The sequence below is a fragment of the Schistocerca americana genome, chromosome 1 (genome assembly GCF_021461395.2).
Source record: "Schistocerca americana isolate TAMUIC-IGC-003095 chromosome 1, iqSchAmer2.1, whole genome shotgun sequence".
NCBI classification, from domain to species: Eukaryota; Metazoa; Arthropoda; class Insecta; order Orthoptera; family Acrididae; genus Schistocerca; species Schistocerca americana.
The window spans coordinates 676,733,053-676,748,237 of NC_060119.1; the positions used below are offsets into that span (position 1 = coordinate 676,733,053).

The 15,185-nt window shown below is 38.4% G+C and overlaps 1 protein-coding gene across 2 annotated transcripts in view; it reads right to left on the reverse strand.

The window, feature by feature from the left end:
* The window catches only part of LOC124608747 (protein phosphatase 1 regulatory subunit 21), a 201,304-nt gene that overhangs the window by 2,982 nt on the left and 183,137 nt on the right, over nucleotides 1–15,185 (reverse strand). The window contains exons 13-15 of one of the 2 annotated variants that reach the window (XM_047140012.1): nucleotides 11,072–11,203; nucleotides 7,942–8,088; nucleotides 4,522–4,764 (exon numbers count right to left, since the gene is read on the reverse strand). In XM_047140012.1, the coding sequence (XP_046995968.1) occupies nucleotides 4,522–4,764; nucleotides 7,942–8,088; nucleotides 11,072–11,203 (522 nt within the window). The remainder of the gene's footprint in view (nucleotides 1–4,521; nucleotides 4,765–7,941; nucleotides 8,089–11,071; nucleotides 11,204–15,185) is intronic. The other variant, XM_047140013.1, reaches the window with a different exon arrangement.

Here is a 15,185-nt window from a genome sequence, read left to right on the forward strand (position 1 = left end):
CTGTCGCTAAGCGATTGCCACAGCTGTGCAGTGGGTCGAGTAAACGCAACACTGAGGGTGCCGCCGAACCATAAACGAGACTCCCATAGTCAAGCCGGGATTGAACAAGGGCTCTGTAGAGCTGCAACAGCATAGAGCGATCTGCACACCAGTTGGTGTTGCTCAGGCAGCGGAGAGCATTGAGGTGCTGCCAGCACTTCCGCTTAAGCTGACAAAGGTGAGGTAGCCAAGTCAATCAGGCATCGAAAACCAGTCCTAAGAATCGATATGTCTCCACTAAAGTGAGTGGATTATCATTAAGGTAAAGTTCTGGTACTGGATGAACAGTGCGATGCTGACAGAAATGCACGACACGTGACTTCGCAGTTGAAAACTGGAAGGGGTGGGCTAGATCCCATGACTTTTCCTTGTGAATGGCTCCCTGTTGGTACCACTCAGCCACACCAGTAATGGAGGAGCAGTACGAAATTCAGAAGTCATCTGCGTACAGAGAGGGTGAGATCGACATTGGTCATTGGTTGACATTTGACAGTGAATGGGGTGTTTGAGTACTGAAAACCATCTTCATTTTTCTGCCATGAGGTAATCTGGATAGGTGTTACACCTCAAATTTAATGGGATGAACCAGTCTGGGAACTACAAGAAAGTTACTTTTATGGAATCCACCATTTTTGTGTACTGATAGTGATCAAGAAGAAATTTGAGCTGTTGTGTGCTTTATATTTCCTTACACAATCTTTTAAAGCATCAGATGTTCTACGTAAGGTGCTGGATGCATGGTATATACAACAAATCATAGATCACACGTTTTTGGACCACAAAATGATCTTATAGTAGCACTCTTTATTTATAAAAAATCTTTAAAAATACCATACACACATCTTTTCAGTTACAAAGAAAAAGCTGAATCTTGATGATGGATACCTCAGTCAGTAAGATCATTGGCCATCTAAGTAAGGCAAGGTTTGAAGTTTGAGTTGTGATGAAGCAAGCAGGGATATTTTTATTTCCCCTCTTGTTCTGCCATCTGTCTCCGTAACATTCATTTTTGAATTAATTACCATTAACATATGTGAGTATAATATGCATTTTCATAAAAGAGAAAGGCTGGCCCTCAGTTGAAAAGAATATAACACTAGATCCAATTTTGTGATTAGTTTTGTGTATGTAATTGATTTTCTATTTTATTTCGACTATCTTTCATTATAGGTCGAAATCAGTAATCATTTCGTAACTTAAAGTCTATTGTTGATTTATAAACAAGTATAAATTCTGCACTAATTATAAACATTTGGAGGAACAACTAATAGTATTCTTAAAGTAGCTATTTGGTTCTATTCGAAAACATGTTAGCTAAGCTTGATTAATTCCAAAGTAATTAACAGTTTTGTCAAAAGTATTGTTTGGATAACTATATATGTTAATTTCATGATTTAAACAAATAATTATACTTAACCCCTGTAGTAGGAGAAACTATTACAAAGAAGGAAGTTAATTTAATGAGTTAAGTTTTAATTGTAATTTCTGTAAATTAAACTTCGAACAATGTGCAGTTTCAGCACCTGTTGTTGTGAGGATATATAAGGGCCAGTTTTTGGTCATGAGACTGTCGGTCCACGGCCGATTTCCAGCAAGAACCTGTGTTGGTTAGAACAACAACAATGCATCAAATTAATTGTGAAATAAGCGTAACACAATTAGGCTGTGTGTTAAAAAACGAAAGTTAAACAATAGTGCACTGGCCATATAACTGTGAAATATTGGAGGGTTGTGGGGGAAAAAAAAAGAAAAAAAAAACACACACAACTGTGGAATGCAAATGTGCACCTGTTGGCTACAGCGTTTTAAGTAGTCCGTGTTTGACTTCCACACCCTGTTTTTCAGCCAGTGTAGCAACCAAGGACAAAGAAGAACAAAAAGTGGGCGAACTATCACAGAGTCCTGGTGTGTTTGATGTGGTATGCAGGTTTGTATATACAACATTACAATTTTATTCAGTGAGCCCAATATGTCCTATTTGTTTCTGAAGACTATCTAAACTTGATTGGTTCTATATAATAAACATGAAATCAAAGCAGCTGTACAACTGTGTCACATCTGAAATACAAAAAATGTGCCATGCTCCCTAAAATGCATTACTAGCAACAACACTACATAGTGATTCACATGTGTGAAGTGCATGCAGCAAAATTCATTTCTGCTCAAAATGTTTAGAGATTTTTTTAGATCAACAGGAAAAATTAATTGCATTTGAAACGTCTCAGAAAGAGGAATTCAATGATAGAATGATTTGTAATGTCTGTAATGAAATTTTCACATAAAATGGAGAAGTAGTTTTCTCATTACTGCTCCCTGATGATTCTAGTTGTCTTTAGCAGTTGTGACAGTGCATTGGGAAAAAAAAATTTTTTAGTGTATGGGGACTATGGTAGGAATGTCAAATAGCAAGCTGAAATGTATCCTAATCAGCAGCTCACATCATGACAAACGAAAAAAATTTGTAAAAATCTGTTATCAAGAAGTTACTGGAAAAGAAAATTGCTTTGGATTACAGACCCCCAGAATGGATCTTCATTTTTTTAGAGACAGCAGCTATTTCTTACAGGTCATATGTGCACATAATTAATGCGCTGTGTGTTACTGGGTGTTGGGACAACTCAGTGACTTTATAATTATACAATATTTTATTGAAAAACTGACTTTTGCCAGTTTCCGCACAGATATTTTGCCACAAGTTCTTGAACATGCATCCCTGATCAAAGTACATGGTTAAACCACCATTATTGTCTCTTACTTATTATCTGTAGTGTACAATAAAAATATCCTTGCAAATAATTTAATTACTATTTTTAGAGAGCTTCCATGCAGTACTGCCCTTTTTTGTGGGGAAATGTGCAACAGAAGTGTGACATGATGCTGCCAGTTCCTTCTGGTGCATGGTTTCCTTGAGTATAATTGTATATTTTGTTACAATTTCCTTGTTACTGAGATTTAATGGTGACTGTCTTATTACGTACTGATTACACCCCATCTACTAATATTGTTCAAGGGCTTGGGACCCACAACAAGTATGATTCATAGGGATACAGAAAGTGTACAAAAAAGGGACACATGAATAGTCACAAGTTTTTCTAACTGGCTGTAGAGCATCAAGAAAGTTTTGAAAAAATAATCTCAACTGGTAAATGCTTGAAGACAAATCATCTATCCCCATAAAAGCTTTCGTACAAAGTCTGATTAACTAATATTACATGAGGATCCTACGCTAGGGTGTCAATTCCAGTTTCATTAAAACAAGACATTCTCAAAACTTTAGAGAAACCTGGGAAAGTAAGGCTAAAACTGGACACAAATTGTATTGGCAAAATTTTGTTAACACAAAAGTTTATCTTGGCATCATGCACTCAGATGATCCCGAATGACTTTTTACAATTATATATTTTGTCAAGAAGTGTTACTTTGGACAGTCATGTAATGTTTCTTTGTCTTGGCATGATTCAAAATGTCAGACCTTCCACCATGTCCAACTGCAAAGTTTGATTTGCATAATGTACATTTTAAAATTTCTCCACTGTCAGTGATAAAAGTCTACTCGCTTTTTATGTCCCAGAATGAGATTTTCACTCTGCAGCGGAGTGTGCGCTGATACGAAACTTCCTGGCAGATTAAAACTGTGTGCCCGACCGAGTTCGAGTCTCGGTCGGGCACACAGTTTTAATCTGCCAGGAAGTTTCGCTTTTTATGTTTCTGTTAAAATTACATTTTCATTTTGATGTAATGAAACAATGAACATGAATAGATACTACAAACAGTTAAAATATAAACAGTAAACAAACAACGATTGCAGAGTAAGTTGTACAAATGGCGCTTCCTAGCATATATACTTGCGCAATACACAGTACATCGCAAACCAGAAGTCCAGTAGCATAAAATACTTCAGCCAAGTGGAATCATAAAAAGAGTGGAACATCTGAGTGTCCCCCAAGAAAACTTTTGAGACAATGGAACATTTTGGGGAGAAGAAAAAAAAAAAGTATGGGATGAATGGGCACCTTCACATACACATATATTACAGTCTCCTACATCTCGCCCTCACAGTGAATGTGGAGACAGGATTACACTAATACCAGCATGAACAGAGGCATTTAAGCAGTCATTCTTCCCACAGTCAACATACAAACGGAATGAGGGGAAGCCCTAATGCTGTCAGAAGTACCCTCTGCTAAGAAACTCAAGTGGTTTGCATACTAGGGATGTAGATGTAGATTGATGACAGGGCAAATTTCTTATTATGTTATGCACAACACACAACTGTTTTCTCTTGTTTCGGTTTCAGTTTTCAAACACATACATTTTTAGTCATTTAGGAAGACAGCAGCATTAAACATTGATAGCAGATACTTTTCTTTAAAAACTACCCGCACACAAAAACAACAAAGATGTTAACAACATATGGGCCTATAAGTGACTTGACACCATGCAAAAACATTGGTTGGTAGATAACTACGTAAAATTTATCACCTTTGCACTTTGCTGTCCTAGTTGGAATTTGAGTTGATCAATTTCATCTCGTTGTACAGCAAGGCACTCATTCATGTTGGCAAGATGCTCAGACATTATGCTTAGCTGCATTTCATAATTTCTTGTAGTTGTATGCAACTCCTCTTGTAATCTTGCAAGTGATTCCTGACTTTCCTGAAGGGCAGCCTCTGCCTCCTTGCGTCCTGTGACACAGTGCTCCAAACGTCGTTGGAGAGCACGACACTGTGAATAATATGAAAACGTTACACTTTCTTCTGTGATCTACAGCGAAGATAAAATATTCATCACCACCACAGAAAAATAGAGAAAGTAACATGAATGTGTGGCTTGTAGCTATACAGAAGATCGTACTAAAACTATATAAATTGTACATTTAATTAACATTACCAATCTATGCATATATTTATTGCTCAGTAATGGCATTGTAAAATTGCATCAATTAAAAAAAAAAGCGAAGTTTTCACTGTTATCATCTTCAATCTATTTATCGCACTTGTTAGTGAGAGTAAACTTGCAGTACATCACTGCCCAAGAAACATTGTTACACTTTCAAAACAGGAGAGGAAGGGAAAAAAAGGGGCTACAAGAGAAACAAAATACATAAAGTATTTGTAGTGGTAAGGAAATCAACTTAGCAAATGTAATGCCTTGTCTGAAGACAGTAAGGCTACTGTTGTTTGAAATTAACCCAATGTTATTACTGTCAGTCTCTGACTAGATTTGGTGAATCACATTTAATAAAATGTGTTTTTTCTTTAATTTTATGAATCTACTTAATTATGTAATTCTGTTAAATGAAAGCTTTTTAATGTTGTCTTCCCTTGTATCCCAGTATCAGGACTAATGGTGAGGGCACCCTATCCATATTCTTATAGAAGCTCAACACCCCCCCCCTTTCACCTCACATCTTGTCATCTCAATAAGCCGCTTTCCTCGGCGTTGACATCCATCGCAAGGTTGGCTACATCAATACCTCCGTCTACATCAAACATACCAACACTACCCCCAATTCAACAGCTGTCACCCCTTCCAGTTACCTATTATCTCCCAATATCCACTTTCCAACCACAAATGAACACCCCTCTCTTGACACACTACCATCCAGGACAGTAGCAACTGAATCATATTCTCCACCAGGGTTTCAACTACCTCTTGTCATGCCCTGAAATGAGAAATAACCCCACTCCTTCCACAGCATAATTCTGCTACCTGCCCAACTCCCATAATATACTCATCTGCCCTATTCCAACTCTGCTCTCAACCATTGCCCCATGACTCTTATCCCTGCAATAGACCTAGATGCAAGACATGTCCCACACGTCCTCCCACTACCACCTACTCCAGTGCTGTCATAGGCATCTCCTGCCCAGTCAAACACAGGGCCACCTGTCAAAGCAGCCTTGTGATATACCAACTCAGCAGAAACTACTGCGCCACATTCTATGTGGGCATGATAACCAACAAGCTGCTGCTCACATGAATAGCCACTGCTGACCAGGAGAGTATGTACCAACCATTGCTGAGCATGTCTTTAACAAGATGTGTTAGACTTTAACAAATGATTAAATGCTCCACAATCTGTGCCATCTGGATTTTTCCATCAACAATAGCTTTTCTGAATTGAACAGATGGGAACTTTTCCTGCAACTCTTCATTCCCATAACCGCCCTGGCCTCAGCCTCTGCTAGTCCTGTCATCCTCCTGCATAGTCCTTTCCCTTCTCCACTTTTCTTCCCTCTTCTCCCCCCTCCCTACAAAGCACATAACGGCAAATTATCCTGTTCTCACTACACCCTTGCACACTCCCACAGGCAGCAATGTATAGCAGTATTTTTCACTTTGTGCTTTGTACTACATACTTTGATGTGGCAAATGCTGCTCTAGCACAATGTGTTTTTCAAAAAAATTTTAAAATCGAGTTCAAAGTTTTACATCTGTTGAATAGCATGTAAGAGTAATGGTGTTAGCACAATGGGCAAAGGTGCCAGATTATAAGTGTGCCTGTACTGCGTTTGAGTCATGTTTTTTTCGGAAAGGAACAACAACGATCATAATGCTACCTACATCCATGGTGCTATACCATAAAAGAATCAAGATATGAACATCTATTTATTGAAACATATCACAAATTCAGTGGATGCAGGTGCTTGAGGATTGGTTCTGTCGTACAGTATTCTAGAAACTCTTTAAATTTTGAAGAATGCTTGAGAAGTGCACATCAATTTAGAGCAGTATTTGTTAAATGTACATGCAGAAGATGAGCAAAATCAGTAACCCACTGGATGCACGATTCCTTTGTAAGTGTAAAATGTATTCAAATATAGAGATATTTTGGATTTGGAGCTTGTTTAACAGGGAAATCGCTGTGTTAAAAAGTACATGTACTGCATATTGTTGAGTCTGTAGTGTTATTTTGCACACTAAGTATGCAAAATAATTAAAAATCAAGCTCTGTGTCAAACAAAATAAAACTAAGCATTTGTCCATTTCAGTCAGAACCAAGTTTCCCACTACTTAGCACAAAGAATCATTAAAAGAAGACCCTAACATGATTGAATGTTACTGGAAGCTTAAAAGTATTCTGGTTCAATGCCAATTTGATGTTTAAAGCTGTGTGGGATGACAGTATCAACATACAGAGAAGGATGAAAATTCGAAATTTTAACTTATTTCCAAAAAACATTATGTACACTGTGTCATATTAAGTGCCACTGTAAACAGATGTATTGTTTTTCTAAATACAAAGTTTGGATCAAATGCAAATCATTTGCTTATTCAATGGAAGAGAAAATGCAACTTCATTCAATTGAAAACAATAAAATTTGTGTTTTTGAGTAGTATTCAAACTGTGTTTAGATTATTTACAAAAAGAAATAACATAGAACTATTGTTTCCATATTTATGTGGAGCAGATGTTCTGTGACATAAGCCAAAAATGCAACCATTTAAAGATGCATATGAATATGCATAACAACAGTTTTTGACAGCACTATGTGCCATCGACATTACAGGGCACCATATCAACATGCAAGTTACATGACAGAACAATCAAACTTAAAGAAAAATGGATTTACTATTCTCTGATTTTCAGCTCGCAGCTATGAGAATGATGCACAAGTGGAATCATTAAGCAGAAGAGGATCATACAAAATGATGAGCAAGTATTGTACCACAAAAGAGATTCCAGTGCCTTGACCAATGCAACACCGCATTTCGGTTAACCTATGCAATCAACATTTATTTTCTTCATAATCGCTAATGTTTCCATAAACTGTCTTTGAGTGGCCAAACTGGACAAGGCCAGACCTTCCTAAATCTGAGTAAATGCTGCAAAAGCTTTTTAGTTTTTATCATGGAATGTTCTAAAGAAATTTCTTCCGGCTACACAATGTGAATTACCTCAGAAGCAAATGTAGCCCCCATAGAACGTGCTTCCTGGGTTTCTGCAACAAGTTCATTGATACGTTGGGTGAAATATTGCTTCACTTCTGCTTCACGTGCTTCTGCTTCAGCTGTCAGTGAAAATGGTGCCTCTAGACGTCCCAGCTGTCACAGACAGAATTAAAGTAATGAGTACATAAAACATCAAAATGAAACTATTTTATGAGAAACAAAATTTTAATTTTCTTAAAAAATCTTTCTTATTCTTTACCACAGAATCAAAGTCTTAATGATGAAAAAGTGAAATAATGGCAGAAGTAATTAAATCTTTCTTATAAAAACTTTCCTTTAGAAGAATCTTTAAAAATTACAGCATGAACAGAGCCACTTAAGAATTCTTCCTATGTGCAATGCGTGGAAGGAATGGGAGGAATCCCTAATAATCTGCCATGCATTTAACAGTAGTTTGTAGAGTACAGGTGTGTACAAGGTCTACATGAGCATAAAGCTGAACAAACATTTATGACCAGTTAAATTTGCTATCTATGTACTCCTCATAGACAGGCAAAACTTCAATTTTTCACTTTCACGTACCTTTCAGGCTACACAGAAGCTCTTCAGCAAGGCTGCTTGGCTAACTTGCACTTCTGGGAGAGAGGACAAGATACAGCGAGGAGTTACAATTAACCATGCCCAAAGGTATAGCTTTCCTACAACACCAACTCACTTAACTCTATGTTTCGGAACTGCACTTGGTCTCTCAATACTTCTGGTCTATACTGCCCATCCTCCACATATGGCTGCCTCTGTGCTTACTTATTTTCTACTCCCTGCTCCACCTAAAATTCTCTTACATATCTCAACCTGTTACTTAACTTTTATTCATAGATTTACGTACCCTTGTTTCTCCGATGAGTCAACTTTTTATGTATCTGACAAACTGAATCAACAGTTATAAAGTTTCTCATCGGGGGATGAGAAGCCCCCCACGTTACACGTGAGATTGAAAGGGCAGTCCCAATGTCGACAAGTGATGCAGACTTACAACTGAATCGCTGGTCCATTATTTTTCAACGAATTTTCATTAACAGTGATCTTTACCTGGACATGTTACCAGTGTACACTGCCCCACAATTGAAATGCCTGGAAACTGATGTCATACTCCAGTTGGATGCTGCAACACTGTATTGGTCTCTAAATGTCCATCACTTTTTGGATGAAATTTTTTCGGATAGGTGGACTGGACAAGATGGTTCCAATGACTAGTGGCACTTTAATCTGACCTCAAACCACTAGACACGTCTATGGGTTTTGTAACAGATCTGGTATACTGAACCAAGGTTAATGATGTACAACACTTAAAACACATTGACAATGCATTTGAACATCTCACCACAGAGTTCCAGGAGCATATATGGAGAAACATTTAATACCAATTGGACATTTTTCATACCAGCAGGAATGCACAACTGACATACAGGAATGATAAAATAAAACTTTTTGAGTTATCTTGTCACATGCTGAAAACTAGTTGTTATTATCTGGCATAGTTTTAAAATTATTTTAAGTCTTAAGTTACAAATATACTTTATGTACACCATGTATATTTAGTGTGATTTAAACTGACTATTAAAGTAGTTTTGACATCAGAATATTGTACTGCACAGGTAATAAGGTACTGCTGCTATGAACATTCTCTAATTGTCCTCGATGGCAACTGTGAAATGTGTTTCCAGAACCAAAAATTTATTCACTCAATGTTATACCTCATGTGAGCATTATTTAAAATATTTGGTCAAGCTGACACAGCATATCAAATGAACTAAGGCCATACTCAGAAAGCAGCAGATGACAAATTGCCAAGTCTGGAGTACACCAACACCAAGGAGGATGTGCTTCAACATTCAATGAGCATGTCTTAAAATCTCATTTCACATACTTAAGCACAGTTGCACTGTCCAGTCCTCAGATGAAATTCAGTCAGGTACCAAGCTGCAAAAGTGCCAAAAAACTCAAACGAATGTCCACTGTCTAACCCAGCTTTTAACTTGAAAAACTGCACATTGCCTTTTATAATATCAGCTGTTTCCCAGCACTGACAGTGTTGTTTCGTTGCAAGTCTGACTCTTGATATATTCCTTGTATCAGACTGATCTATTTTTCAACAAAATCTTGAGCAAATTGAGTGCCAAATTCCATCTCCACTTAAACTGAAGCCACTGTTCTTGTTTGTTTAATTATCTAACATACCAGATAACGTTCATTTCCAGTTCGACAGAAAAGCATTGTTTAGTAATACCAATTTAGTTGGCTCTTTGACCAGCATTTAACACTGAAATTCTTGACAACTTCCATCTAAACTGTTTCAGAGTGCTGCTCACATATCAGTTTGCCACAGGGAAAGAACAATAAATTAAACAATCAAGATCAGTGTACTCAATTGTCGGAAATCTTATCACATTTGATACAACGACTGCCTCGGAGACAAACTTCCAATATGACAATGTCAGCCTCAGGAAGCATTTCCTGTTTATAAAAATGACATAGTGCTTACTTAGTTCACCAATTATTGTAGTGCAGACAACAAATAGCTGAATCTATGTACAAAACACCTGAAGACAATGTATAGTAATGCTGTCAAAATGGTTTGTAAAACGATACTGTTATCTGACCTCTAAACTTCAATACACTGATATTATCAGTACTGCCAAGAAATTATGGGAGATCACATGGATTATTGAATGGGTTTGTACAAGTATGTTTACTTAGGAGGAACATGAAAACTATCATTGTCACTTTTATTTAATATTACAAGTAAATTGCATCTGATTATTGACTGCAAAGATCCCACAAATGACAAAGGTTTCTCGCGCTGCTACTTGTTCTTCTGAAGATTTAAGTTATATTCTACAGTAAACAAAATTGTCACTGCTAGCAAAACTATTTATGAAATAAGGAAAAATGTTTTTCTTTCTGTTTAATACATGCACAATACAGAATGTAAAACATTATCTGCTAGAGAGAATAAATTTTCTGGCATATGGCCAGATCTCTGTGTCCAGTGGGAATGTTTGACACAGAGATCCAAATGAACACCCAAGAAATATCACCTCAAAATCAATGTCAGGAGAAAATGGAGTCACATTACCAGGTTGTTAATAGTTACTGGAGTAGGGCCATGAGATGCAGCCGTGTCAGAGGATAATCCCAATGTTTCTTCACTTCGTGGAGTTGTACTCCCACTTATTGACTGCAACTGTCCCTCAAGATCACGTACTTTCTGGGGAAAGGGAAAAAATTAACTGTATTTGCTGTAGTTTACATTCATAGCAATCACTGTTAATATAATAACAGGAACATTGATATTAAAGCTACTCCTCATAGTTTTTCTGGGATTCTTCTCAACATGACCTTTTTTATCAATAATTCTATTTGGTTCTACACAGTACCAAATGCACATATTATTAAATCATTTTCATTTAGTGACACATTTAGAAATCTTACTGCTATCAAAATGAATCTGAAGAAATATTATAAAAAGGACTGCAGGTAGGTGTGTGTGTGTGTGTGTGTGTGTGTGTGTGTGTGTGTGTGTGTGTTTTTGAAAAAAAAGGTCTTGTTGGCCAAAAGCTAACTTTCAGACAGTTTTCTTGTTGTGCCTTTCTGTGACTCTGCATCTCTGCTATATGGTGAGTAGCAACTACCCTTTTCATTATATTGTTACATTCCATCCTCGATTTTCCATAGTTTGGTAATTATGAATGCATAATATATGTATAATTATCTTTCCACATTTAATTGGCATTTGGAGTGACATCTTGTGGCAATAGTGGTATTTACGAGCTGGTCAGCTACAGAGGTGGTGGTATCGGGCAGGAAAAGCAGTATACAGCCGCTATAAATCCAGAGGGCAGCAAAGCTTGACCAGAATCTATTCATCATAATACATGTTAATAAGTTCCCCACTGCATTTTTCCTTTCTGTATGTCACGGCTAATCTCAGAAACTACAGTAGGGAGTTTAATACTATTTTCATTAACAGACAGACTGATCTACAAAGAAGGTTTTTGTACACAATTTATTACGATACGCCAATGTTACCCAACTGTAGGATGCTACCCATGGGAAACCTGGCCTGATATACTACCATATGAATAAAAATATCTTCTCTATTATTTTCAAGGTACAGCAATGGAGTCTCAAAAATACTGGCTGCAAGACAGCTGTTTTAAGTGCACTGATGGAAAAGAAAATCACAACCAAATAAATAAAAAAAAAAAAAATGTAGAGTAATGCAATTTTGGGAATATATTTGTCTAGTGAACATATTTAAGTGATTAATATTGCAACATACACAGGTTAATGCAAGCAAAAGGTAAGCCACTGCAAATGTGCAATGCTTGTACATTTGTAACTGGTGTAACCACCAAAATTTTGAATGTAAGCATGCAGACATGCATACATTGTGTTGTACAGGTGCTGGATGTCAGTTTGTGGGATGGAGTTCCATCCCTGTCGCACTTGATCAGTCAATAACAGGACAGTCAATGCTGGTTGTGGATGACACTAGAGTTTTCGTCTGATGATGTCCCATCGATTGGAGATAGTTCTGGTGATTGAATAGGCCAAGGCAACATTTCAAAACACTGTAGAGAATGTTGGATTACAACAGCGATATGTGGACAAGTATTTTCTGTTGGAAAACACCCTTTGGAATGCTGTTCATGAATGACAGCAAAATAGGTTGAATCAACAGACTGACGTACAAATTTGCAGTGATGGTGTGTGGGATAACCATGACAATGGATCTGCTGTCATATGAAGTTTCACCCCAGACCATAACTCAAGGTCTAGGTCCCATGTGTCTACGCCGCTGACAGGCTGGTTGCAGGCACTCACCTGGCTCCTTCTGAACCAATACACAGCCGCCATTGTCACTGAGGTAGAACCAGCTTTCATCAGAAAGCACAACGGGCCTCCACCCTGCCCTCCAATTAACTTTTGCTTGACACCACTGAAGTTTCAAATGGCGGAGGTTTTGGGTCAGCGGACTGCACACTACAGGGCATCTGGTTCTGAGCTGTCCTTGAAGTAATTGATTTCTAACTGTTTCTTGTGTCACTGTGGTGCCAACTGCTATTCAAAATGCTGCTGCAGATGCAGTATGATATGCCAGAGCCCCAAACAAGATGGTCTTCCCTCTAAGTAGTACCATGTGGCTGTCCAGAGCCCAGTCTTCTTGTGACCGTACTTTCTCATGACCACCACTGCCAACAATTATGTACAGTGCCTACATTCCTGCCAAGCCTTTCTGCAATATCGCAGAAGGAACATCCAGCTTCTCATAGCCCTATTACATGACCTTGTTCAAAATCAGTGAGGTGTTGATAATGGTGGCTGTCACCTTCAATGCATTCTTCACTAACCTCAACTCACCATGTCCAATCTCAAAGGTAACTAACACTCACGACTGTTACTGCATGTATTTAAAGCAAACCTGATTTTCATCCTCAAAGTGGCAGTACTAGCACCACTCTTCTGCAAGAAGTGCAAAAATTTGAATAGACATTATCTTTCAGATTTAGAAAGACGCCAATGAACCTTTGTTTATGTCACATAACTCCTTTATGGTTCTGAATTTTTTTTTTTTTCTGTCAGTGTATGTGAATTTGGAATACTGCACCATGATGAGAGATGACCATATCTCTTGCCACATGTATCTTTAAAAAGCATGGGAGGGCTCAGTCCAGTACACCAAACAAGTGTACTTGGTTGCTTGTTGTACTGAAAGGATTCACTGTTTCATTGCCCATATTCTTTGATCTTATCACTCTTATGGAGTAGGCGTCATTGCTGGAATCCAGGATCGTAACTATCATGGGCACAGAATGACCTGGAAGAGGCAGCAGCCAGTCTCTGAGATTTTTCTCCAAACACGTTGTTTTCTTCAGTTCTGACCACTGCTAAGCTACTGTACTACTTTCGTCTTCAAAATAATAACCCCCCCCTCGCTCGCTCGCTCGCTCGCTCTCTCGCTCTCTCGCTCTCTCGCTCTCTCGCTCTCTCGCTCTCTCGCTCTCTCGCTCTCTCTCTCTCTCTCTCTCTCTCTCTCTCTCTCTCTCTCTCTCTCTCTCTCTCTCTCTCTCTCTCTCTCTCTCTCGTGTGTGTGTGTGTGTGTGTGTGTGTGTGTGTGTGTGTGTGTGTGTGTGTGTGATGAACAAATGCAAGAATGATTATTGGAGGAGAATAATTTCCAATTCAATTGTTCAATTTGGGGTGATTCATATTCAAACTGTAAAATGGTATAAAAACCAACGATCCCTATGCAACCCAGTTTTGTTGAAATATTTGGAGCACAGTTTGTATGAGCCATAATTTATGTAAATTAAGGGGGGGGGGGGGGTGGATTACTGATGTCAGGCTTCATTGGGACATTATGTGGAAGCATCGCCGACGAGTTTCCCAGCTGCGAATTGTGCATGGTGTCTGTTCTTTCTGGCATATCTGAAAGAACAGAAAACACGCATTCATACAAATAATTTATTTGTGAATATAATAGAGGGAAACATTCCACGTGGGAAAAATATATCTAAAAACAAAGATGATGTGACTTACCAAACGAAAGCGCTGGCACGTCGATAGACACACAAACAAACACAAATATACACGCAAAATTCTAGCTTTCGCAACCAACGGTTGCTTCGTCAGAAAAGAGGGAAGGAGAGGGAAAGACGAAAGGATGTGGGTTTTAAAGGAGAGGGTAAGGAGTCATTCCAATCCCGGGAGCGGAAAGACTTACCTTAGGGGGGAAAAAAGGATGGGTATACACTCGTACACACACACACACACACACACACACACACACACAAGCAGACATATTAAAAGGCAAAGAGTTTGGGCAGAGATGTCAGTCGAGGCGGAAGTGCAGAGGCAAAGAGGTTGTTGAATGACAGGTGAGGTATGAGTGGCGGCAACTTGAAATTAGCAGAGATTGATGCCTGGTGGATAACGGGAAGAGAGGATATATTGAAGAGCAAGTTCTCATCTCTGGAGTTCGGATAGGTTGGTGTTAGTGGGAAGTATCCAGATAACCCGGACGGTGTAACACTGTGCCAAGATGTGCTGGCCGTGCACCAAGGCATGTTTAGCCACAGGGTGATCCTCATTACCAACAAACACTGTCTGCCTGTGTCCATTCATGCGAATGGACAGTTTGTTGCTGGTCATTCCCACATAGAATGCGTCACAGTGTAGGCAGGTCA